This window comes from Phalacrocorax carbo, chromosome 11 (genome assembly GCF_963921805.1).
Source record: "Phalacrocorax carbo chromosome 11, bPhaCar2.1, whole genome shotgun sequence".
Classification (NCBI taxonomy): Eukaryota; Metazoa; Chordata; class Aves; order Suliformes; family Phalacrocoracidae; genus Phalacrocorax; species Phalacrocorax carbo.
The window spans coordinates 9,119,930-9,146,114 of record NC_087523.1 but is presented as its reverse complement, the minus strand read 5'-3'; the positions used below and the strand labels follow the sequence as shown (position 1 = coordinate 9,146,114).

At 50.4% G+C, this 26,185-nt stretch overlaps 1 protein-coding gene across 1 annotated transcript; it reads left to right on the top strand.

Moving 5' to 3' along the window:
* Positions 1–902: 902 nt before the first annotated feature.
* On the top strand, positions 903–26,185 carry SLC9A6 (solute carrier family 9 member A6). Its single transcript, XM_064462945.1, has 16 exons — positions 903–1,185; positions 7,482–7,681; positions 8,068–8,145; positions 8,829–8,905; positions 9,870–9,982; positions 12,335–12,440; positions 15,992–16,133; positions 16,367–16,472; positions 16,699–16,787; positions 16,998–17,111; positions 18,686–18,797; positions 19,262–19,415; positions 19,596–19,626; positions 20,857–20,936; positions 21,572–21,677; positions 22,709–26,185. The coding sequence occupies exons 1-16, from the start codon at positions 918–920 to the stop codon at positions 22,982–22,984; spliced, it is 2,052 nt and encodes a 683-aa protein (XP_064319015.1). The 5' UTR covers positions 903–917; the 3' UTR covers positions 22,985–26,185.

The following is a 26,185-nucleotide window of genomic DNA, read 5'->3' as shown; positions in this document are numbered from 1 at the left end:
CAAGGCGTTGGGCAATGCGAGGAAACGCCACTACCCCGCAGGGCCAAGCATCCTGGGTCCTCCACGCCCCCGAAGCACAGAGATAACGGGCACAAAAGCAATTGTTTGAGGGGGTTTTCTACAGATCACCTTTAAGCTGATCACTATGGCATTTATTGCAGCCCTTGCCCCACCGGCTGCACGAATTCCCCCCTATTTCTTGGTAAACCGGGTGGGACGTTTACCCGGGTCCCAGCCTGGGGCTCCTCGCACCATCGGCACGCCTTGGGGCAGTGTGAGCGCACCGCCGCCCCCCAGGATCCCCCCCGGCCCCGGGGAGCAGCGTGGGTGCTGCTGTGCCCACGCACGGCAGCCCGGCGCGGGGGCGGCCTGCAGCGCGCCCCTCCTGAGCACCCCACCCTCACCGGCCCCCACCGCTCCTCTGCGTGCCTGTGCAACACCAAGGCCTGTGCGAAACTTCTTCCTTGCAGCAAGCGTGCTTCGGGAATTTTGTTTCCTCTTGCGAACCTCCTTGCACTCTGGCCACCTTCCCCGTCGCAAACTCCTTTTTGCACCCTTGCAACCGCTTTCCCGGCACCCCTACGAGCCTCCCCTCGCAGCCCTCTGCCCCTCGCACCCCTGCGGCCTGACCCTCCTTCGCCGCCTCCCCCACAGCCAGCCGACCTTTCCTCTTGCAAACCTCGCCCTTCCCCCTTCCGAGCTTCCAGGCGCCGCCTTCGCCTCCCCCCCCCCCCGCCCCGGCTCCTCTCCCTGTGCCGGCTGTAAAACCCCGCCAAGCCCCCTTTCCGCCGCCGCCAGCCGCCCGCCAGCCCCGGCCCCGTCCCTATCCGGGCTCCCGGCGGCGCTGTCCCCGCCCCGCAGCGCCTGCGCCCAGCGCCGCTTCCTGGTGGCGGCGGGGCCCGGCCGGTACCGGGGCGATGGCGGGGCCGGGGCCGGTGCTGGCGGCGGCGGCGGCGGCGGGGCTGTGGGCGCGGGGGGCGGCGGGCGGGGAGGCGGTGGCGGCGCGTCCCGGGGCGCTGGAGGAGGAGATCGTGTCGGAGAAGGCGGCGGAGGAGAGCCACCGGCAGGACAGCGCCAACCTGCTCGTCTTCATCCTGCTGCTCACCCTCACCATCCTCACCATCTGGCTCTTCAAGCACCGCCGCGCCCGCTTCCTCCACGAGACCGGCCTCGCCATGATCTACGGTGAGGGGCGCGGGCACCCCCACGCACGCCCCCCACCCCCACCCCCCGCTCCCCCCTCCGTGGAAACCCGCCCTGCCCTGGGCACTGGGAACCCCCGCCGAACCAGTGCCGGCTGCGTGCTGGGCCAACTGGAGCGCCTGGGTTGGTGCCCGGCCACCCGCCTTCACGGCACCACCGTCCCCTTCCACTGGCGGGGCCTGGCTCTGCCCCTTCTTGCCCCCTTCCCTGGCAGCCCCGTGACGGCCAGAGGATGCGGCGAGCGTGGGCGCTGGCAGCGGGGACTGGCGTCCCACCACTCCCGTCCTGGGCGCCTGGCGGCCCCATGCTGAGGGGCTGCGGCGGGGCTCGTTGCGTGGAGGTCCGTGTGGGCGAAGGGTTGCGGGGATCTGAGGGGACACGCCGCATCCCCTCCCAGCCGCAGCCAGACGTCCCGTCCCGCCTCATGCTGACTGTTATCTGTTATCTGGGAGGGAGGGTTGGTTGTTTTCCAAACTCTAGATATCGAGGGCTCTCGAGGGCAGCGTTACTCTGAAATCGCTGGCAGTGAGGATCTGGTTGGGTTTTTCCCAGGCGGCCTTGCAGGGTGAAGCTGGCGGGGTCGGGGGCTACCGCCTGCCACGCGGCCTTGAAACTGTCACCGCGCACCGGCACCGCGTCACCCGCTTACCTGCTCTAGGGCTGAGAGTGGGGACTTGGGCCAGCACCGACCAGGCTTTGCGCTGGTCAGGAGCCTTGCATCCCGCATGCTGGGGCCAGAGGTTGCGTTTCCACCCTATGTGCCTGAATTTGCAGAAACTGTCCAAGAAGAGTGTGGAAAGGCCATTAGGGGAGATACTCCCACCCTTTGCCGTGCTCAGGGACCTGCAGGGCCAGCAGCCTCAGGTCCTGCCGCTCGGGGGACCTGTGCGCACGAGCTCCTACTTTTGGGGTTCCTCCTCCCGCTGTGACAGGACCTCACGGTGAGATGCCCCATGTGTGTTCCCACAAGTGGAGCGACGCCGTGGGTCGGGGGAGCAGGTCTGTAGCTGGCTGGAGTTTAATAGTGGCCTGTGACTTCCTGAGGTGACATGGCCTTGTGAAGTGGCCTGAACCATTGCATAGAGATGCCATACGTGGCTCTGCCGGTGTTGTCTAGCGTGACTTGGAGTTCAACCAAAGTACAACTGGGAGCTGTGCTGGGTGAGTGATTAACATGGCCATGGACCCTTATCTAGGCAAGATTTGTTGAGTTTAGGACTGAAAAGCCATCTTCTGCTGAGTGCTGTGGTTAGCGTCTCTCCTCTGTGCTCTCCTTGCCCTTGCTGGCTGTGGGTGATGTGCGACCCAGCTCGGTCAGGGCAGCAATGTGGCTGAGTCCGTCCCCCCCCCAGCAGAAAGCTTTGCTCTGAAGGTTGGGACTCGACCCATTTGGGCCGTTGGCTTTTGTGATCCTATGTTTCGGTCAGTTGGAAGTGTCCTTCCAAACGAAGGGGTGGAGACACTTGCGTCAGCCCAGAGGCACAAAATACCGGTCTGCCTCTTCAGATTCCTGCAAGCCACCGCTGAGGCGGGTGCAGGCATTGCTGGCCTCCTGCCCGGGGCAGGGGTGGTCACCTCCCTGGGACCGGAGCTGTGCTGTGGGAGCACGTGCTTCCAGCACAGGTGGTCTTCCTTCTCCTGCTGCCCAGGAGCTCGCCGACACATGGACTTTCTATTCCTTTCATGCTTTCAAACTTGCCCTTAATCTTGTTCTTCTCCAGGAGCTTTCTCCCTCCTGGTCCTCTGTTCTCCCTGACCCACCTGAGTGCTCCCCTTGTTCTCAGAGGATACCTGGGTCATTTTGGTCTCCTGCCAATCCATAAAATTCATCTTTTCTGTCTGCTCTTTTGCAGACTGTGCTTAGAGAATTGCTGGCGAAATCGGTAACGTCACCTGTCTGGTCATGCAGAAAATCCCAAGTCTTTCCCGGCTATCAAGGCTTTTGGCATTTGCTTCTCAGGTTGAGAGAGCTACTGTAGGAAAAGGGATGTGTAATTTCCTGAGAACTGGTGAGATGCTGTTGTTTTACAGCGACTACTTAAAAGCTGCAGGGAGTGGAGCAGGTACCGCTTCTGCTTTGCTGTCCCTGGCCCCCTGTGATGCTTTCAGCCCCGGGGAAGTCCGCTGAAAATGTGGAAGTGCTGCAGCAGGCAGCCTGCAAAACAGACCCTGAAATCTGGGCAAGAGAAGCAATTTGTAAAAGCTTGTCTTTTTCTAATTAAAAAGACCCCTAACAACTAAGTCAAATAAAACTTTTGCGTGCATCTCTTCTTGCCGAAGCACATCAGAGTTTCCTTGGTGTCTGTGTTTTTACTGTAAATTACAAGCTCTTGCTCTGGGTGGATTTATATCTTACAAATCACACTGTCGGCACAGGCTGGAGTCATTTCACGGTGACAGAAAATAGGTGTTTAGTAGCCTCTAAGCTTCATTTCAGTGTTTAAAATGAGGTTCCCACATCTGAGGAACTCAACATTTAGGATGATTAATTGAACAGTCTTGTTTCAGTTCTTCTTGGGGTCTGATGGTGGATGCAGCAGGAGCTTCTCCAGAAGTTTAGTCTCCTTGTACTTGTTCCCACTTGGCCCCTGGATGCGTACATCTAAATTGCTTGTTGTCAGGATGTCTTCAGTTGCTTGCTACATTTTTCTTTCCTTTTGGTGTCCAGATTAATGCTCACCTGGGCATCCTTGTGTGCTTCCATTGTTGTTTAAGTGCCTGAATGGTAATATATTAGACTTCCTTTAAAACCTTCCTTCAGAGATGTTCAACACCTAAAAAAAAATAAAGCCCATGGGCTTATGTTCTTTTTAATGAAGTTGGGAGAAATGCAATGAAAATAATCTCTTGCACTTTGCATAAAAGAACTCAATTTACCAGCTTTGCCTTTAGCTTCTCTACTCCTTGCGGCTTTCGGCTGGCAGCTTCCTCGGTGTCAGGTTCCCTCTGCTCTGCTCCCTCCCAGGGCTCTGTTTTGTAAAACTTCTGGCTGCAAAAGCATGTCAATACTGGCAGAGTGGTTCACGGGTTGCTGCTAGGATGGCCCTTCAAGCGCCAACAGGGTTTGATCCATTTCCTAAGAGACCATCAGAACCAGGAGGACCTATGTGGTCCTGGGCTGGTTCCAGCTAGCCTGAGCCCAGGACTGGGTTTGGCATCTGAAAAAAACCTTGTCATCCCAGTCAGGTTTGTCCGAGGTGCCTCCAGCAAGCATTGTTAGGTGGGCAGGAGGGGCTGGTAGTGGGGTTATCTTAATGTCAGCAGAGTAATTTGCTTTAAGCAGAGTGGCAGCATGCTTTTCCTGTAAGTAACTGATGGTATCTCTGCGTGGGGAGCTGCTGGCACATTGCTGGCCGGTTCGCGCACCAAGAGCTCTTTGTGCGGATGTGTATTTGCATGTGGGTGTCTTTCCCCACCCAGGTCCAGAGAGCTCAGGGAGAGGCAGCGTGTTACTGGGCAAGGTGAAATGCCTGTTCCTTGGAGCCCCAAGCACGGCGGTCTTGGCAGATATTGTAGGTTTACACGCCCCTTGTCCCGTATCCTGTTCCTGGCCAGAGTGGGAATTCGGCTGCGGCTGGCATGTGGGGCCGGGAGCAGCTGCCTGGGTGAGCAAGACGGTGGGGATGAGCAGGCGTGCTATCAGATGTAGTGCTGCTTTGGGACGGGGATTAAGAGTGGAGAGGCGGGTGAGTCAGGATCCTTTCAGAATTCCCAGCAGCAATGTCTGTCCATCCGTCCGTCCCTCCTGCCTCTTATCTCAAAATGCTGAGCCTGGGCATTTAAAGGGATCACTGGATGGGTTTCCAGCTGAGAAAAAGACAGGCAGCTGCTGCTGTTGCTGGAGGTTTCTGACTCCCACGTGAAGCTCTAATTCAACTTCATTTTTAAAAAAAAAAGACTTTTTAAAAGCCAGCTCAGGTAGCTCTGGGAGGCTGCAGAGCGCTGTGTACCTGGTGCTGCCTGCTCCACGGAGAGGAGCAGCAGTTGCAAGGGTAGAGTAAATGAGCTCTCCAGTCTGGCTTTCCTCCCTTTCATTTGAATTCTCACTGTAACTGTTTAAAGCTGCTTAATAGTCATAAAAGATGTAAATAACCCTCTGAAGTTTGCTTGGTCCCAGTGAAGAGTTTTGTTGGTCTCCCATGGCACCTTGGGGGTCATCATCATCTGGGTGAAAGGAAACCTGGTTGTTTTGTCCCGATGCTGAGGTGCCGTGCACCCTCCCGCCACATCCTCATGTCAATACATGCTCAGGCATCTCAGTGTTCTTGACATCCTTGCCTTCATTTCCATACTGTTATTTCCGGAGCACTGGAAGATCACAGGAACAAAGAGGCTAGCAGGAAAGTAAGCAAAAGGATTCCTCTTTGCTGTCCCTTCTTAGCGATGCCGGTGTGAAAGCAGCTCTCGGATGCTCTGCACAGCGCGACGTTCCCTGAAGCAGCTCTCCTTGCTGGAGCTGGAGCTGACCGTGCCTGGCTGTGCTCTGAGAGGGAGCTTTGCTGCTGCCGCCAGGGCGATTCTGTGCCAACGGTGCAGTGCAGGGTAAAGCCCAAAGCATGTGGTGAGCACATGGTCGACTGTATATGGCTTAAAAGCATTGGTAGCTTTGCGAGAGCAGCTGAGCTGTGCTGCAGAAGTGCTGTATTTGAGCAGGGGCTGCGTTTTGGGTGCAGCTCCCGGGTCTGTCAGCCTGGTCCCTGAGAGGAGCCGTTTGTGTCACCAGTGTGATGGGTTAGCAGCGGTGAGTCTGCAGCCAATTCTTCTGCCTCTGCTCGTGGCCTGGATGTGTGCTTGGGTGGCCCTGCTGTGCATGACATCCCCTGGGACCGGAGGTGGGGATGTTTGTTCTGGCCATTGGCAAAACGAGCAAACCTCGTCCTGGAAAACTGGTCAAGGGAAGAGAAGGCAAAAAACAAGCAGCAGACTGGGAACCGGCTGCAGGGGATGCTGTATGTGCCGGGGTCCTGCTGTCTCCCGCCCGGCCATGGCAGAGCTCCTGCCCAGGCTCTGCTCCCATGAGATGGCAGCGGAGGAAGAATTTGGAGTTCCCTTCAGTCGGGGTTGTGCCCTGCCTGTAGGAAAGCGCAGAGCAAGATCTTAATTAAGGCAAGAGTAAAAAAGCAGGAGCGTCCTGGGAGGTAAATAGAGAAGCCTTCCGACTGTTGCGGTCTCTGTTTAGTTCCCACGTGTCTGAAATCTTTTTATAAATGTGTGGTTCATAGATGGGGTTAAGATCCAGGATTTCTGTGGTGGCTCAGCGCTGCCTTAATCGAGGAGTTTCCAAACCCTTTCGTGCTGAAGGCTATGTGGAAAGGTGTCTTGTGGGACATCCCTCCTCGCCAGCCTGCAGATGTCAAAAAGTTCTGCCAGGAGAGCACTTGGCACACCGTGTGGGTGAGAAGGAGCCGGAGGAGCCTGCACTGTGTGAATGCCATTAATCTGGATGCGAGACCTCACAGTGCAGCTCATCAGCTGTGCTGCAAACATGAAGTGCCATATAAACTGCTGACTTGCAAATTAACCCCACGATACTCCTGCACAGCAGCAGAGCCAGAGGCAGTGTTGGCCCTTGGGGCTGCCCTGGAGCTATTGCTCATGGCGCAGAGCTGAAGCTTGCAGGGGGTGGGGAGCAGACCTGGGTGGTTGGCCTGGAGTGGGAAACTTCCGTGGTTTTTATAAAATGGGGATCGCTGCTACGTGCTGCGAAAGCTCCCTGGTGTGGGAGGAGGCTGTACGGTGCTGCAGTGTCTTAGGAAGGATGCTCACCATCCTCAAAGCGCTTGTGATGGTTGCTTGGTACCTTTTTTGATCCCCTACAAAAATGAAGCGTTTAACATATTTCTGTAGGGGCAAAATATGATGCCGTCAGGTTTCCAGGTGCAACATGCGTAGTTTGGGCACACATGAGCAGTGCCTTGCCCAGGTCCCCAGCTATGTGCAGCAATGCCAGGGTGCTCGCCTTAAGAAAACCAGCGTGCCCTCAATGTTGGCTATTTGCTGCACTACAGGGAGGGTCTCGCTGATTGCTGGGTAATTAAAAGCCTTCAGGACTGGTCTGTGCCCAGTGTTAAAAAGCCTGCATGAGCACAGAGCATTTGCATGGCTGATGGGAGGATGCGGATGGTTTAATTTCATTCAGGCAGTTATTTGGGTGGTGGCTGTACTCGGCAGCTGAGCAGAGGGTCAGGGTCCTGGTGTGCCTCATGCTCCATCTGTGCTCAGAGGGATTGTCCCGGGAGTTTACGTGGCTCGTCTCACTGATGCGTGTCCCTCCCCAGGGGTCCTGGTCGGCGTGGTCCTGCGCTACGGCATCCACGTCCCCAGCGACGTCAACAACGTGACGCTGAGCTGCCAAGTGCAGACCAGTCCTGCCACGCTGCTGGTGAACGTCAGCGGAAAGTACTATGAGTACACCCTGAAGGGGGAAATCAGCGCCCAGGAGCTCAATAATGTCCAGGATAATGAGATGCTGAGAAAGGTAAGGGAGTTGGTGACTGGAGAGGTGAGCGATGCTCCCCACTCCTTCAATGGGGACAGGTCCTGTATCTGCTGGATTAAGTTATTTTATTTTATTTTATTTTATTTGTTCAGATTGTGATTGGCTGTAAATTAAAAGTCGAACACAATGTAATGAAACTCTAGTTTTAGCTGATCTTAATTTAAGCTGTGTAGACTCTGAGCTGTGTTGCCCAAAGATCCTGGACACATCCTCAGCGTTCACGTGACAGCATTTTGTCTGGTGGGGGTACAGGGTTCCCTCCATATATTTTATATGACATTTTTACTTGTGTTTTGTCTTGCAAAGTCTTAACAAACCATTTTACTGTGGGTTTTTTGTTTTTGTTTTTTTTTCTATCTTAACAGGTGACTTTTGATCCTGAAGTATTTTTCAACATCTTGCTTCCTCCAATTATATTTTATGCAGGCTACAGCTTGAAAAGGGTACGTGCCTTTACAGCGCCTACGTTTTTAGTTCCTCTGCCTCCAGAGCATTTTTAATACTCGGGAGTGCCTTAATGCTTGCTCAGCAGGGCAAGGCTGCGGAGCTGGGTATGGTTTTCCCGAGTGCATGCAGGATTGTAGGACGCAGGGTGGAGAGTGCCCCAGTCAGTCTCATCCGTCCCTCGTCCCTTTGTCCTGGGAAGGGTCAGTGACTTCAGCCATTTCCAGCATGGGTTTGCCCAGGGGTTTTTGAGGTCAGCTGGGCCATTTCAGCCATCCTTACTTTCAAAACATGTAGGAGGGTGGGAAGGTTTTAGAAAGCAGCAGCTCTCTGAAATGCTGATTTGGAAGGAGAGGAAAATGGTGCTGTTTAGCTTGCGGGAGAGGGAAGGAGGAGTGCTGCAGGGTTAGGAAATCAGTTCCCAGGACTTGGAACAGCACCTTATTAAATACACGGGTTCAAGAAAGTGATATGTTCCTTAAAAAAATGCTGCATTAACATCTGCTGGTCCGTCGGTGTATGCTGTTGTGCTGGGCACCGTCCTGCCATGCTTGTCCAGCTTGTGGTGTTTGAGCTAGGTGCAAGCTGCGTGGGTGCCTGTGCAGGCTTGAAATAAATTGTTAGCAAAATAAAATTCAGGTGGGTTTTAGTTTTGGTTTTTTTTTTGTTGTCCTCCTTCTAGAGGCACTTCTTCAGAAACTTGGGATCCATCCTAGCGTACGCTTTTCTTGGCACTGCCATTTCCTGCGTGGTGATCGGGTGAGTAGTCGGAGCTGGTCTGGTTCTTCCGTGGTGCTTCTTCCAAGCTGTGCTCGGAGGCAGTGCTCTGAGCCTGGATCTGCAGCTGCTAATCCCAGCCCTGAAAGATCACACAGGCTCTCTGCTACCACTGCTCAGCAGCAGCAAATAATACTATTTGCTGTCCAAGCTTTCACTGTGTGGACAGGGTGATTGCTGTCTAATTGCACAGTACTTTTTCAGCATACCATACGGAATAGTTATATACATGGCAAGGAGAGTTCGTGCTTCTCTGAAGGCTGGCTTGAAAATACAGGCAGTAACTTCAAGTTATTGAAAGCACAGCCCTAACAAGTGTGAGAGGCAGGAGGGGCAGGACCGTAAATGCGTGTCCCTGTCCTTGCGTGCCAGACACTTGCTGTAAGCAGGTGCCTAGCAAGCACAGATTATGTTTCAGATATTTATCCCTGTATGCAGAGGGAGCTAGATGGTTCCTGCTCTGAATAGTGCCCCGCAGGCTGGTGCAGGGTGTTTTCCACTGGAGAGTCTGGTGCATTCAAGCAAACTCAGCATCTGCATTATCTATTCCTCACTGAAAGTTTTGGCTATTTCAAAGTCAGACCAAGGTCATCCCACTGAAATGTGTTAATGTGGAATGCTGCAAAGTGATCACGAGACCCCACAAGCCTGGCTGCTGCTTTTCTTTAGCCGTGTAACACTTGTGGACGAGTTTCGGTCGCGGTTCCTCACTGTGCTGTGTTTGTGGTCCGGTGCGGTGGGTGCTTTGGTGTGTGTGGTCCAGCACTCGCCTCCGAGACCGTGGCTCTGGGGTTTCACCAGGCCCAGCTCATCCAGTACAGTTCTTCAGCGTTCCGGCGTTTGGATAACTTTAGGGGCTAATCTGGCAAATTCAGGGGAATTGAGCCCATTTGAATATCGTTCTCATTCACTGCAGAGATGAGTAATTGCCTCTTCTAATCACCAGCTCTGTCGTGTATGGCTGTGTGGCGCTGATGAAGGTCACTGGGCAGCTTGGGGGAGACTTCTACTTCACCGACTGCCTCCTGTTCGGTGCCATCGTGTCAGCAACTGACCCAGGTATGTTAGATGGTTATTTTCTCCCTCATTTTACCTCTTTGTTCTGTTTTGAGTTGTGGTGAAGAGGGGAAGAAAGTCTGAACCCTGTGTAAGTTCCCTTTTTCTGAATTTTGGGGTTCATTTGCAATATCCTAGAGGTCAAATTTGTCTCCATGCTTTCTTATTTCCTTCCAGTTACGTGTATTATACCTTCCAAACCTCTGCTTCCTAATTCTTTGTTTGCAGTGAAGTCCCAGCAGTCTCTTTCTTGACTTTGCTGGGTTTTGGGACAGGTCCACTGCCATCCTGAGTCAACGGCTGATGCAGAACAAGATCTGTAACACGGGGAGGGTTCAGCTGACAGGTTTAGTTTAGCTGATTTCCTTCCTCTTCCGTTCAGGTGGGATTTTGGAAGGTGCTGATCTAATTGAAAACTGATCTTAACGAGCAGTACTGAGGACAGCAGTGACAGCTTGGCTTGCTGAAGCACTCTGTAAATCAAAACTATGAAAACCATGCCTTGTCCAACTGAATTTCACTTCATTCATGATTACTTTTACATGGTAGCTGTTTATTTGCATGTTCCAGCTTCACCTAAAAACACAGGTCTACGGAAAGGCCTCTCCTTCCTCCTGCCCTTTGCTGAACAGGGCCTGAATTTCTCCCTTTGCAGCCTGGCTGCTACGTTTGAGAGCAGCGTGGTGGGACTGGGGGTTGCCAGCATTGTCCCCTGCACCCCCCACATGTTACAGTAGCTTTGGGGGATCTTTTTACATACAGATATTGGTCAGTTTTACATGGAAGGGAGAGATTGCGCACCAGGATAAGCCAAGTGCCAGTGGCTGTCATTTCCAGATGAGTTGGGACTTTTACCTGCTCATCTTAACAATGAGTCGTTTCTGTTTTCAAAGGCAAAATGAGGAGCACTGTATATATAGGCATATATGCAAGAATAAGCTGCAGAACATAAACTGCAGCATAACTTGGCAGTAGCCACATCTGTCTGCCAGGTGAGAGGCGAGATGTGCATTCCCCATGAGTTTCTAATGATTTATTTTTTATTTTTCCCTAAGATTTGCCAGGTACTGGTATGGCTATTACTGCACCTATTTTTATTTAAAAAAACCGAACTAAACCAACAAACCAAACAAAAACTTAAAAAATAAGGTAAAATGATTTCCCAGCTTCTCCAAACGTGTCTTGGGTGGGCTTGCGTTCAGGCCACTGGTTCCTTTAGTAGGGAGCTGTTCCCACGTGGCTGTGAGGTTGAGCGTCCTCCCCGTAACCTTGCCGGGGTGTTGACATCGAGAGTGGGGCATGTTTGTGAAGCCGGGAGCACCTTGCAGATGTGATGGCGGTGAGGTAGATCTGATGGCAGATGGGCAGAGGCCGGGCAAGGACCATAGGTAGAAGTAATGCTTAGAAATGCTGCAGATGAGCTGTTGGCGTCATGTCTCTTCTTTAGGCTTCGAAATAGGAACAAGAAGATTTCACAGGTAAAAATGGAGCATTTTCCTGTGCATAAATGGCTTAAACCCCCTTCAGTGTGCACAGATGAGTCCTTGAATGCTGTTCTAAAGGACTTCCACAGAAGTTGATTGGAATTAGCTCAGCCCTCCACAGCAGCCTGAGCTGTGCACGATGCGCCATGTGTTACATCTTGCTTACTTTAGGTGTTGTGATGTTTCTACAAGGCTGATATGCAAAACCTGCTGCATTTTCATTATCTTTTTGGAGCTGCTGGATCGCAGAAGGGCTTGAGGGTGCTCTGATCTCTACCATGTGGCTGTAAATCACAAGAAACCCCTATGTGGGATTTGAAGCAATGCCTGGCTTTCTCCAGTTAGGTCTGAAATGCTAACAGTGGCACTTCCAGTGTGTCAACCTGTGTTGAATCCAAGGATTTCTCTTGGAGCATCAGGGATGGAAGGAAAAGACAGCCATCATTCTGGACAAGTCTGCATCCTCCTGGCCTTCTGCAGGTGCAGGAAGGCTTTCCCTGATGCTCCAAGGTAATGGCATCCCAAAAGCTGGGTTGCTTGTGTCAGCATGGTCCAGTGGTCCAGCCCACGAGCTGAGACCCTCAGGAAGCTCAGAGCAGAGTTTGCTCATGTCTGTCTACTAAAGACTCAATAGACCTAACGCCCAGGATGTATTTTAGTAAAGGGAGGAGGAGGGAAATGATAAAGCAAATCCAAATCTGAAAGGGCAGAAGGAAGACTATCAAAGTGAGCCTGGGGGGCGGCTGGCACCATGGCAGCAGAGTGGCACAGGCGTGCAGGAAGGCAGCTTTCTAAAAAGGGATGTTTTGCCTTTGATTACACCAAAATAACGGCACCTTTTTGAATGTCTCTCTATTTTTCTATTTGTCAGTGACTGTTCTTGCCATATTCCATGAACTCCAGGTTGATGTTGAGCTGTATGCCCTTCTCTTTGGCGAAAGCGTCCTCAATGATGCCGTTGCCATAGTGCTGTCTTCGTAAGTGTGTTCTGTTTTTATTTTTAATTGTTATGTATGTTATATGTCAGGCATTGGGGGGAGCCACTTGGCCTTGCTCCTGTAAATAGGAGCATCGGTGTTTGCAAGAGCAGATTTCCACATTAAGCGTCCCCAAAAGCTGTAGTGACCTTCTGATGCCTCTCCTCATTGCAGACTGCAGCTTAGGATTGCACGTTGTCCTTACAACTTCCCCCGGCATGATGGATGGTTTTGTTTTGCTTCTATGGCTGGTTGACCCAGCCAGAAGGAAGTTATTTCCCTCTGAAACGGGAGAAGCATCGTGTCTGCTTTTCAGCCGCAGAATCCCACTGAAACTCTTTGCTGATGGCTTTGCTCCTACCTGTCTTCCTTCCTATCCACAAATACCTGCTTTTGTTTAGGTGTAAATAGTTGGTAAAACAGCTATTTCCTTTCTCTCCCCACTTCCCATGCATCAAGAAGATGGTATTTATTACAGCTGGAGTTTTTAGCCTGGACTGAACACATGGGAAACTTGCTGGCTTCCTAAAGAATGTTTTATATTCTTTAGTATTTTATGTCCTCTGCATGTAGGACGTATTTTATCTGCGTTTTCACTGTGTTGTCATCACGGGAACTTGTTTGGAAATACAGAATATCTGCAATGGTGACAGGTTAACGTATAGCTAAGACTAATGCAGAAAATATTTCTGGAATACTTGTCACTCCGGCGTGCTGGTTGCGTGGGTTTTACTGTGGTGGAGGCAGCAAGTAACATATTGTGAGCTGTGTATCGCCGCCCGCATGAGTTGTATTTACTGAATTGAATGTTTCTGTTGAGGTTTCTGGAACTGTATTGCTTGCTTTGGTTTTTATGCTGGATGTGTCACCACTGGTTCAAGAGTAAACGCTGCATAGCCAGGCTGTGTTTAAGAAGTGATCCTGAGTGGGGAGGAAACGGGGTCTTCCAGCCTCTGCTGGGAGGTTCTGGGTGGGAGTGGATGGGTTCCGCATCAGAGTAGCGACATTTGTGGTGGATCTCCGCACACGTAGGCGACTGCACCGTGCGTGGTGATTTGCCTCTTGCACTGTTTCAGTACCAGCTTCATAGATGTTGCTCTGATTTCCTGCCGTCCTCTTTCCACAAGCTGAGTTCTATCCTGTTCCTTCCCTGAAATAAGATAATTTGCACCAAAACCGCAGCTCCGAGCTGCAGTCAGCAGTTATTTTGCTGCAAGGCTTTTGTGCAGGCTGGCCCAGCAGCATGCTGACTTCCCAAGGGCTTCTCAGCAGCTAACCAGTACCTGTTTTAAAGCTTGCCGTGGTCTTTGTCTTCATGGTCACCAAAAGCAGCATAAGGCATACCTGGTGAGCACAGGGGGTATCGCTTGGTGCAGGTATCTCAAGGACAGCCTCCAGTCTCCTGGACACAACCACCTCTTGGGTGGAAGGAGGACACGAGGGCCTCTTGTTCCAGGGAGGAGAGCTCCTCCGAGAGCGGTCCAGAGCTCCTGTTTATGGTTCCCCTTTTTTAAATTTAGTTTGGCATTTGCCCATTTCTCAGCAGAGGCATAAATGGGGGAACTGTGTGAGGACAGTTCTGCTCCCGCAAGCAGAAGACCTGCTCCCCAGCTAGGAGATGCAGGGGTGAGTTGGGAAGATGGGGAATCGGGCGTTTCTGGGCGGGTGGGCTGTGTGGAGGGAGGAGCTGCTGCCTGGGTGCCAGCTGGTGCTGCCTCGTCCCAAGGCGTGAAGGGGGCTCCAGCTGCGGCCGGCCAAGTTACACGGGTTCGGTGATCACCCCGAGAAGTGCTGCCAGCTCCTTGCACATGGTGAAAGCGAGCGCTGTGGGCACCGTCCCCGCGCTGGAGGAGGACGAGGAGCCAGGGACAGGTGCTCCCAGGAGCTTGGTGCCCCCCAGGGCTCCTCTCCTCCCCGCTTTCAGTCCCAGACAAACGTCTGTTCCTGTGCTTGGGGAGCAGGATCCATACCTTTCTGTTCCTGCCTTGTGCTAGCCTGGCCTGGCCTGGCTTGGTGGCAGGGAACTGGTGGCAGGATGAAGGGGAATTGAACCCAGAACCGAAAGCCGGTGGGCAGCGAGGTGCCGGGGCTGCGGTTCATGAGCAGGGCGGTAAATGCAGCCGCAGAGTCTCTACCTGCTTCTTCTGAAGGGAGGTTTCACAGGGGCTAAATGCCGCAGGGAGCTGCAGGGGCAAGGGAAATAAAGCACACAAAGGGCAGCTGGCAGTAACGTCTTACTAGTGATGCAAGAAGTAAAATCAGAAGGAAAACTGTAGTGGGTTAAAACACAAACCCAACATCCAAACAGTTGGTTATGGAGCAGAAATGAAACCAGCCTGGATTTATAAAAACTCCAAACCCCAGAATAAGAGCACATTGGTGAATGGGAAGTAGAAGATGGGATTGATGAAAGAAATTAAACCTGCAGCTTGCAAGGCAAAAGGCAATGCAGAAAAATGAAATGTATCAAAAGCAGGGAAATTTAGCAGGGGAAGTGACCCGTGATGTGTTGGAAAGGGGAGGATTGTCATTTGTGTTGCAGAAAAATGGTGGTGTGTAGTTAGGGGAGAGCTGCAGGATGTGTGCGTGGGGCGGTAACTTTCCATTCCAGCAAAGCTCAGGAGGTTGAACAGCAAATGTGTAAAGTTCAACTCCAAAGAGCCAGCTGAGGGATTGCTAACTAGGAAGTTAATGTTTTCGGTAAGTTTGCATCGAAGAAAGTGGTGTAAGAATTGTTATTAAAATGGGATTTAGGAGATGGATAGGGGACCCCATATCTCAGCCTTTCCAAGTGAAACAGTGGAATGGCTGGTGCAAGGCCCAGGAGTTAAGAGGGGGCAGATTCAGAGATGGGATCAGCGTGGCAGACCTATCTGCCCTCTCCTCACAAAGGTCTGTTGAAGTTTGGTGGATGAAGATAATAGCATTGCTCTGGTGAACCAGCAGTGTTCTGTTTGCCTTGCTACCCTGCAATATTTCACTTCAGAACTCGGAGCAGTGCAAAATGAATGCAGTGCACTTTAAATGTGGTAAAACAGCATAACTTACAGTTCTCCAGGGGGTATTCGCATGAGCTGCCTCTCTGGAGTCAATAGAGAATTGTAGGCTTCCCACTCGAATGCTTTGTGGTCCCAGAGTGCCTGACTTTATAGAAAGCTGATGTCAGACCCCCAAAATACCATCATAAATGAAGGACTCTTGCCTAGCAAATCTATTTGCAGGAGATCATGCAAGAGACGGGCTTTGGTCCGATGCTCTCTAATGTCTAGAAGGAGCAAATGCAGAGCCTTGCCTAGGAGGGGTGGCTGTGCCGCAGAAAGTGAAATGGGAGCAAAGAGGATCCCAAACTCCCGGGACAGGGCAAGCACGCTGCTGCTGTGTGCTGTGAACGCGGAGGGGTTGCAGCGTGGGACTTGGGTTTTGTCTCCCTCTTTTCTTAGGCTTGGTGTTTGCAGCAGGTGTAGCCAAGCTCATGTAGCACCGCAGAGGTGCATCTCCCTCCAGACTAAGGAATGCTTTGTTCTTGTGTGTGTTTTTCCTCCCTCTTCCAGTTCAATTGTTGCGTACCAGCCGGCAGGCGACAACAGCCATACATTTGATGTCACAGCGATGTTCAAGTCCATCGGGATCTTCCTGGGGATATTCAGTGGATCTTTTGCAATGGGAGCAGCTACTGGAGTTGTGACAGCTTTAATATCCTTTTTGTTGTTTTTTCCCAAGTGTTTGCGTAACAGCTTCTTTTTTTGCTGCGCTGCATCTCACCCAGATGCAGTGTTCCATGATTTTTTGCCTAAATTAAAATTAATGAAAGGCAGTGCCGTAGCCTTGTTAGGGGCAGGCTGTGTCGTGTTGCTGCGATACACAACTGGATTTGATACGCTCTCAACCTACAGTTTCTCTCCAAATTGTCCTTAACCATTTGCAACGTCACCAAGTTCACCAAGCTTCGGGAGTTCCCGTTGCTGGAGACCGGCTTGTTCTTCTTGATGTCCTGGAGCACATTCCTGCTGGCTGAAGCATGTGGCTTTACAGGCAAGCTCCAGCACAGCCCTGCGTCTAGGACGGAGATCTGCAGGGATAATGGGCCTGTTGAGTTTTGTTTCTCCCAGTATCGACTGCAGCCAGGGCTCTCCCTCTGCTTTCAGAAATCTAGTTATTCTGGGTTCTGGGGTTATTGCATTAAGTCCCCTGCACTACTAGGGTGCAGCTCAGCTCCATTTTCATGACCAGGAGTCTAACGTGATGCTCTGCTCCCCAGGTGTGGTGGCTGTACTCTTCTGTGGGATCACGCAGGCCCATTATACCTATAACAACTTATCTACAGAGTCCCAACACAGAACCAAGCAGGTGAGAGCTCCTCAGCTCCCTTCAACCTCTCTGGATTTCAATTCAATATTTTTTCCTTCCCGCTAGCCAAAATTAAGTGCATCTGTCTTTCTACAGATGGATTTTACTAGGGTTGCTTCTGCAGAAGTATTCATTGCGTGATGGATGGGCTAACATGTTTTTCTTGTTAAATCTATGTTATGTCTAACTCGCTTCTAATTTGTTTTTCAGTTGTTTGAGCTTCTGAATTTCTTGGCAGAAAACTTCATCTTCTCCTACATGGGACTTGCGCTGTTCACCTTCCAGAACCATGTCTTTAACCCTACCTTCGTGGTGGGGGCTTTCGTATCCTTTGGAGCCCATTTTATAAGACAAAAAAAGAAAAGAAGAGGTGCCTCATTCGCAATTTGTATTTTTCATTCAAATAGGTGGGGTATTTCTTCAGTCAGTCTAGCTTTATTTTTAAAAGGGGATTTCTTCTGTGTAGCAGTGCCTTTGCTGGTTATTTTAAGAAGATGGAGATTCTTTTCCCAGCTTTTCTGTTTTTGTTTTTTTTTCTTCCCCCTGTCTTGTCTCCTTTCATGGGTATTTGAATCAGCTGCTGCAGGGACTCGGAGTTTCATGTGAACATGGTGCTGAAGCACCAGGCTTTGTCACATGGTAGCGTGGCACCAGGAGTGGCTTTGCAAATGGGGACCGCCTGGAATAGCCGTTTATTTCCTCTTTTCTCTGCTATTCCATCTGCTTGACCCTGAAAGAAGCTCTTTTTTTTTTTTTTTTCCTGTTTCATCAAATAACGAGGTTAAAGCTACAGTAGATGCCTCTGAATGATGTAATGAGAAAGGATTTCCCCTTCTGCAGGCTGATGCTAATGGAAGCAAGCTATTGGCCCTGGTATGTCTCAGAAAAACAAGGATTTTGAAGGAATTTTTTTCATATCACAGGGAAGGCAGTTCAGATGCGCAGATTAGTGCTCACCCTTTCCCTGCACTGAAGCAGGTTTTTACCAATAAATAAAATGTCGGTACCTTTGCCAGTGCTGGTGCGTGGATTTGCAGCAGGGTCTGCTGGATTTCCCTGATGAGCTTTTGTGGGGTTGCAGTGGGGTGAAGGGAGTGAAGAGCAGTTTCGGTGGTTAGATTGAAATTTTGTGCTGTGCCTCTTCAGTAGGAGCTGGCTAACTCGCTGATGAAATAGCTCATTCATGAGAGAGATCATGAAATACATCTCTTATGCAAATGCATGATGTTCAGGAAAGAACATAAAAGCTGGAAGAATTTTCCATATTATTCAAGGCTGTGCTGAATACTGGCTCCAGGATTATTTTTGCCATCTGGGTTCTGTATTAAAAGACACAGCTTCAAAGATAAAAAGCAATTGGAAGGAGCTGGTGATTCTTGTATCTCACAGGCTATGAAAACAGAGAGTATTAGGGTTTTTTTCCCCCTTCTCAACTGCTGCTGCTTTCATTTTGCTGAATAATCTTTGGGAACGGGACTTGGCTTAAAGCTTCAAACCCAGCTGTGAAGTGTGGCATGCTGGGGAATGTCAGAGGGGTTGTGGTAGCTGTGATAACTTGAGCTTTGCAGAGGACAAATAATTCTTGGGGTGGAAAAAGGACCTGCAGGGGAGATCATACAGCGGGAAATGGTGGTTTTTCTCTCCTCTCACTCATCTAACGTGCCCTCTCATCATTTCCCATGTTCATTTGTGCTTCGCTCTGTATGATATTCCTGAATTGCAGTGTGTAATTTGCTTTGGTGAGGCAGCAGCATGCTGTAGCACTCAGAGCTGGGTTATTATCTTTGTATCCAGAGGACCAGCGTTTTCATAAGGCAGTAGAAATTGGCTCTGTGTGCAGAGGTGGGATGCGATGGGAGACATAGGAAGAGAAATTTCCTTAACGTGTGCAAATACAGCTTGCTATCTTCCTAGGAAGAGCTGCCAATATTTACCCACTGTCATTTTTATTGAATTTGGGGAGAAGAAATAAGATTGGAACGAATTTGCAGCATATGATGATGTTTGCTGGTACGTTATCGGATCCTTGCCTCCGACCATGTGGCCTATCTGCAATTCCTTGCTGCCGAGTGCCTGGAAATATTCCTTATTGAACCCTAAATCTCTTACGTGCAACATCTGGAGAAGAGGCTGGGCAGGAAAGGGCTCCCTTAGGCTCGGTGCTGTGAATGCCTTGGTTTTGAGACATAGGAATGAGCTCCTCCTGCCCTGCACTTGAGTGCATGGTGTGGGGCAGGAGGAGGGTTTCCCTCTGGCCTGGGAAAAAGTGGTGATGACCCAGGCTTTCATAGCATATGCCCTGAAGTCATCATTGTTAAAGCATTGTGCTCTCCTCCAGTGACAGATGTCCCCTCAGAGGGACAGGACCGCACCTAGGGCAGCGTGGTGTAAATCCTAGGTGGAGAAGCCTCTGGTGGGGGTGGCTGCCCATGTCATGGGCTAACACAGCTCCTTTGCCGTCCCTTCCCCGGCAGGGCTGCGAGGAGCCATGGCGTTCGCCTTGGCCATCCGTGACACGGCCACCTACGCCCGGCAGATGATGTTCAGCACAACGCTCCTCATCGTCTTCTTTACGGTGTGGGTTTTCGGTGGGGGTACCACGGCCATGCTGTCCTGCCTGAATATCCGGTGAGTGCGGCGTGCGTGGGGCTCTCCTGGCGCAGCATGTCCTCCCTCTTGTCCCACTCTTAGGTTTAAGGTGCTCAGTTTTAAGAAACAAGAGGAAGATTGCATCCTTCCCCCTGAACCACGGTGCCTACCCACCTGGCATTGCTTGTCCTAACCCTGTGCTCATTTTCTCCTCCGCAGAGTCGGTGTGGATGCGGATCAGGAGAATGTGGTGAGTGCGGCGCCGCTGGGCAGCCTCTGTAGAGGAATTTGCGCTGTGCTTGTCGGTGCAGGGGTTACATCGGAGGCCCTGTGAATTCCTGTCTGTGCTCTGCTCCCTTCCAGCTGTAGGAGGGTTTTTAGCTCCTCTGGTGAAAGATTTTGCAGTCAGTGGGAGTCATGGCTTTTCTGTGCTCTCTGTGTTTATAATGAGGCTTGTTTTTATTCAGTTGGAAGTAACGCTGGACTGTTTAGTCAGTCCACATTACAGCTGTAATAGATTTGGTCTCTCCCTTGCTGGGTTTGAAATAAATACCAAAGGTGCATGACACGGAGACTCTCTGCCTCATCCCAGCATCCAGGGCCATACAGAAATGCCATTTACTGACTCATTTCATGTAGCATCTTCTGTCCCACTTTTACCCGTGGGTACCCTCAACCTCTCTTTTGTCCCCACATTTCCTGTGGGTAGTTATGTGGCAGCCCAGGAACCACCAACCACGCTGAGATAAATGCTGGAGCCCTGGGGCAGTGGGAGGTTTTTTGCCTGGCAGCCCCGAGCTGTCTTGTTTGTGCATCTGCAGCCCAGTCTTGCTGTGGCTCTACTTGATCTCGGTGTGGGTTCTGTACCTTGGAGGTTCATTTTATTCAGAGCCATTTATTGGGCTGTTCACCTCCTGGAGAGAAAGTGTCAAATGCTAAAGGCAGCCCAGAGCCATAAATCTTAAAGCCAAATTTCTGTGAAATATGTAATTGTATTCCTAGTCCCCTCCAAACAGTTTTATATTTTTTCTCTGACTAGAAGGAAGCCAGGAGTCCCCATAACACATGGTTATTTGCATACAAAAATCTCAGGCGAAATTTGATGGAGGTTGGACCTGTCAGTCACTATTAAATGTGATATCTGGATGCAGCCGCTGGCTCTGAGGCACTTTAGACATTGGGGCCAGAAACTGGAAGGCTCTAGCAGCAAAATAGTCACTCTGTGCCTTGATACCACCTCCTTAAGGCTGTTGTACACTGCTAAATGCAGAGTGTGGTGCTGGAAGCACCTTCAGCCTGTCGTGGTGTTAATGTCTTTATAATCGCTGCAGCCCACAGGTTTCTTCTGAAGAGGCAGTGGGAAAGCGTGTGTCTTCTTATGTCCCCCTGGGCATAACCCAGTGCCCCGTGGGGGCTCCTGGCCCTGGTGCGGGTTGTGGCACATTGCCCTGCTGCTGCTTAATGTTTTGCTCTCCCACAGGGCGTCCCAGAGAGCGAGAGGAGGAGTACGAAGGCAGAAAGCGCCTGGCTCTTCCGCATGTGGTACAACTTCGATCACAAGTATCCTTGAGTGGTGGTCGGTGCGTGCCATGCCAAATCCCATCTGCCCGAGCTACTCCGTTGACTTGGAGCATGACTTGCTCCTGGCTTAGCAGAGGAGTCAGCATTTGCTTTCCTGTCACACTGCTGATTTTTGATTTGTGCCTTCTCGTGTCTGTGGCTGCGAGAAATGGCCATTTCCACCTGCCATTAACTGGGAATGCAGCAGTAGCTCAGTTCAAAGCTGGGCTCTCCAAGGCTGGGAGCCCAGGGAGTCCTCGATCCCTGTCGCAGGCGGGCAGGAAGGCAGGGGGTCTTCTCATTTGTAGCCCTCTCGCTAGAGCTGTGCCTCTTGCTCCTTGCAAATGCTTTGCCATGAATTAGTGGAGGAGTGATTTGCCAGGCTGAGAGGCACAGGATGATGGACAAGTGATGCTGCTAAGCCTTTTCTAACTGGGACTGCGTCCTGGTCCGCTCATGTCCCACTGTTTGGTTGCATTCACATTGCTCATCCCTATAATTTTTACGCTTCCAGGGATTTGTGTTTCTTTCCTTCCTGTGATTTCCTTGAGACACCGAGTCCCTTGCCACTGCATCCCACCCCTCGACTTACCGACGTGGCCCTATTCCTCTTTCTTCCTTAACCCTCTCTGTAGCTATCTAAAGCCTCTGCTGACGCACAGCGGTCCTCCTCTGACGACCACGCTCCCGGGGTGCTGTGGGCCTGTTGCCCGGTGCCTGACGAGTCCTCAGGCGTACGAAGTGAGTCCAGCAGTGTCCTTTCTGTTGCAGTGTTGGTGGTGTTTGAGACGTTCACGTTTCTGCATAGCTTTTGGGTGCTGCTGTGCAGTGTTGAGCTGGGAGCCTGGGAGAAGGTCAGATACTGGTGCTGATGGATGAGCTAATTTCCCTGACCATTTGCTTTTCCAGCTGACCATTTGGTCATGAAGGGACTTGTGGTGTATTCATGGTGATTCCTCAGTGACTGGCTCAAAGAAGCTGTCACAGGTGTCCTTCCTCAGGTCCAGCTGGGAGGACACAAAATTTCCCCATCCCCTGCTTTCTTCCAGCCTTGCAGCTGAGCTGTTCCTGCAGTCCCTTCAGCTGTATCACTTGCAACCGAAAAGGATGCCAGCATCTGAACTGGGGCTGATTTTCTCCTGAAATGGTAAAGAGCCCTTGCCTGAGCAGCCCAGAGGGGCAGGGAGCTTTGGAGACCCTGTAGGCAGCGACCCCTTCCACCACCACCGCAGACCCTGTGTGCACCCATGCTCTTTGAGGAGCTGGGTTTGCTGGTCACGTTTGACCTACTGTGGCTCTGCAGGTGGCTGGTGCTGCACGGCTCTCGGCAGGGCTGCAGCATTCGGGGCATTGCCATGCCCAGGAGCCCCTTGCAGCAGCAGCTTTCCATTAACAAGGGGTTTTCTTGTCCTGCCCGCAAAGTATCAGCATCAAGTTCCCTGCACAAAACAGCGATGGCTCTGTTGGGTCAGCGATGTGATTCCTGTGGTCACAGGTATTTTAGTCCAGTCAAGGCCACTCAAAACTGCATTCCCCGCATACCTGGTTGTGGCATCAGAAAGAAGAGTTGAGAGAGGCAGTCTGCAGAGAAGTTAGTATGTTGTGCAAGTCTCCTGGGCTCAGAGAGGTGTGTGTGGCACATCTGGTTATGGTTGCGTGCAGGAGAGTCTGTGATCTGGTGCCTCTATCTGCTCATTCACCACCACTGTGTGATTTCAAACACAGCTATTCAGGCAGAGTTAAACAGCGCTTTCCTCCTGTTTGTTGCCCAGAATCAAGAGCAGCTGAAGGACGATGACTCTGACCTCATTTTGAACGACGGGGACATCAGCCTGACCTATGGGGATTCCACTGTCAACACCGACTCCGTCGCATCCAGCGGCACGTCGCGGCGGTTCGTGGGAAACAGCTCTGAAGACGCGCTCGATCGGGAGCTTGCTTTTGGGGACCATGAACTCGTAATCCGGGGAACGCGCCTGGTCCTTCCCATGGACGATTCGGAGCCGCCATCAAACATCCTGGATAACGCAAGACATGGTCCAGCATAAGGTTGCTTGGTTTAATTGACAGTAATATTTGCGTATATGATCAAGAAATATGTACTACCTAAAGTCTAATGCATGTCTCAAAATGTCTAAGCTGTATAAATATTATTTATATGGTGTCAGAAGAATATAAATATTCTCTGCCAAGCACTTGTAAAGAAGAAGCTGCAAATTTAAGTTAAAAACTGTGTTGACTGCACTGTGTAGGGTGGAACTGTTTTAGCGTAAGAGTCTTTTGCACACAGTGAGCTTCTTTAATGTGTGGTTTGACGAAGGGTTTAGTTCCCAGCAGGGTAAGTAAAGGAGCTGACTCCCTGTTCATCCTTTGAGCCTGGGAGAAGAGGGTAGGGAGGTGCTGGCGAGCAGTGGAAATCGCTTTCTAGTCAGATGAGGATTGTTTTGGTTTGTGATTTTTTTGTTTGTTTGTTTTGGTTTATTTTTTTCTCCTTCTTGTCTCTGACCTTTGAATAGTCACATGTGAAATATCAGTGAAAAATCTGCCCACAGGCCCTCTTGCTGGCCAGCAGCCGGTGATAAACTTGTTCACTTTGTGGGAACCTGAGCTGGGACCTAGAGACTTTCTGCCTCTTAGTGACCCTCTTCCCCAGCCCTGCTGTGCCGGGATAACGGCAGGCACTGGCCAGGGCTGATAGCAAGGACTGCGCGTGTCTGGCTGCACGGGTGGGAGCAGGAGGCAGGGATGGGCTGTGTCTGTAGTCATGTTTAGGAGAAGGTGACCCCACAGAAACTACACCAGGCATGCACAGATTTTAGGGCTGAGTCCATCTTTCCGCTGTGGCTCAAGCAGCTTTCTAGAACCAGCCATCAAAGCCTCAACTAAATTTCACGTTTGGGAAGCGACCGTTTCTTTGTGCAAGCAAATCCCTTCTCTGGCGGTCACAGACAGAGCTGAGACGTGCAGAGCTACCGCAGTTGCACGTGGGGCCGTGGAGTCCAGCCAACCTCAAACACAAGCTTTACGGCTACAGATTGACACGGTACCTCCGGACCTCTCCAGAGGTATTGAGCACCTAGGTGGTACTGAAGGGGAGTTGTCCGTCCGTCCTCCTGTATAGTCTAAAATCATTGCACTTTGTTTAATAACTCCTTAGCATGCTGTGTGTCTGTAATCCCCACCTGATCTCTCTCGTGTCTCTCACTGTTTAATGAGAAATGTTTGTGAGTTGATTTTACTTTTGTTATTTTCATTTTTATTTTCCAAGGAAAAGCACAGAACAATTTGCGATTTCGCACTAGTGTTAAAGGATTTACTCTGTAGTTACAGGAGTAGCTAAAGGTGCAGTGAAATTGTTAATCCTGACATCCTTCTTTTTCTCCTGAAACGGGGGAATCACAGAAATTTACTGTATGTAATTTTATTGTCTATTTTAGCTGCAGTTTTGCTGTACAAACCTTTCAGGGTTACCAGTGCACTACAGGCCTGTTCTGGAGTTAACCCTCTCCAGAGGGCTTAAACAGAGGTGTTTAAAAAGAGAGTATATGAAAAAGAGCCGTGTGAGTCCGAGTACTCACAGCTCCCATTAGCGTTCTGTGGAACAAACTCTGCATCGCTCAGGATCCGACCCTGAGACCTCAGAGCAGTTTCCCCGTGGCTGTTTTCCCCAGCACCACCTGAGAGTTGGAGGAGACAGGAAATACTGAAATTTTGAGTGTATATATATAGTTGAGAAAATAAATTTAAACTTTTTTTTTTTTTTTCATTTTCTCAGGTCTATGTAACATTGCCTTAAATTTACGGATGTGAAATTAATTATTTTGGCAGTTTATCCCCAAGAAAATGTTTTCATTTTCCTTCTGGACAAAATGTGTAAGTGTTGCCATAGGACTCCTCTGGAAGGGGGGTAACGCTCTGTTTATGTATAGATAGGGTATCTTCCTTGCACCGGTAAATGGCAGTCTCGCTGTTAACGTAGCTGTTGGATTAGCGCTAGCCTCTTTGTTTCCTGCTATGCAGGAATTCCATAAAGTGTGCATTTTATATAATGTCTGTAACTTAACTTCATGTGTTTAAAAAAAAAAAAAAAAAAAGGTAAAAAAAAAAGCAGGTACCTGTTGACTTTAGGTTTACTGCATCACTTCTACATCCTGTTTTTTGTTTGTTTTGTCTTTTTAAAGAGGTATGATAAATAACTGCCTCTTGTTTTTTCCTGTATAATCTGACTATGAATTCAATTTACAAAGCCGGCGTTGGTGCAGGCGGAGGCGCAGGACGGTTCTGCCCCCTCCCCTGGAAGCCCGCGGCCCCGCGGCAGGCCCCGTGCGCCGGCGCAGCGCAAGGGCAGCGCAGGGCTCCCTCCCGGGCGACCCCCAGGTCTGAGGTGATCCCAGAGCTGAGGTGCAAATCTGCAGCCAAGCACTGCGAGGTTGCCACAGCGTAACGTTTTACCGTAGCCTTGGTAGCATTTCTGTCTTTCCCCGACCCTTTGACTTCAATAATTTATCCACTGTCTTTAAGCTTGCCAACACATTAGCTTAAGCCTCACCTTTTGACACCAGTGGCAGTTCACTTAGTACATTAAAGAAAAAAAAAAAAGTTAACAAACGATGATTTTATGGGTTACCTGTGAACTCTTATGGTCTGTACGTAATATAACCAGGACTGTTTTGAATAGTCTTGGTGAATGAGTGAATCTAAGCTGAAATTCAGGAGTGATTTAATAAATGACTCAGATTCATCCTCAGCTGATTATTTTCTTTGTCCTGCTGCAGCAGAGAATACACGAGTGCCTGGTTTTCAGATGCAGAGCCCTGATGGCTTGTGTGCTGCAGATGAAGTTAAGGGTACCTTGGAGAATCAGGCCCTGAGACCTTTTGCCAAATAGATAAGACAGCCGCAAGGAGGCAGTTTACAGCTCCCATGAAGATTTAGAGAAGGTGCCCTTCTTCTGTAAATTGAATTTTCATGGTTTTTGCACATGAAAAAACATTGTAGGTAAAGTTATGATTTGTACTAGTACTGTCGATTTGTGTGGTAATGGCATTAACTCCGTCGTTGTGGTGTTTGTGCAGCTGATCTGTGATAGCTGATGATCACTATTGGACCTTCTGTTTACACTGACTAAATCCTTTACTGTTGCGTTGTACTGTGAAAGAAGGATTATGGGCCTATAAAAGATTTTTTTTTTCTGGAATTGTGCGTACTCTTTCATTAATTCACACGGAAATAAATCTGTAGCAAAGTGA

Coding starts and splice junctions, on each gene's coding strand:
- SLC9A6 (XM_064462945.1), top strand. CDS start 918: ATGGCGGGGCCGGGGCCGGTGCTGGCGGCGGCGGCGGCGGCGGGGCTG. Junction 16,134..16,366: donor CTGGAGTTGTGACAGCTTTA/ATATCCTTTTTG, acceptor ACCATTTGCAAC/GTCACCAAGTTCACCAAGCT. Junction 18,798..19,261: donor GCATATGATGATGTTTGCTG/GTACGTTATCGG, acceptor CTTCCCCGGCAG/GGCTGCGAGGAGCCATGGCG.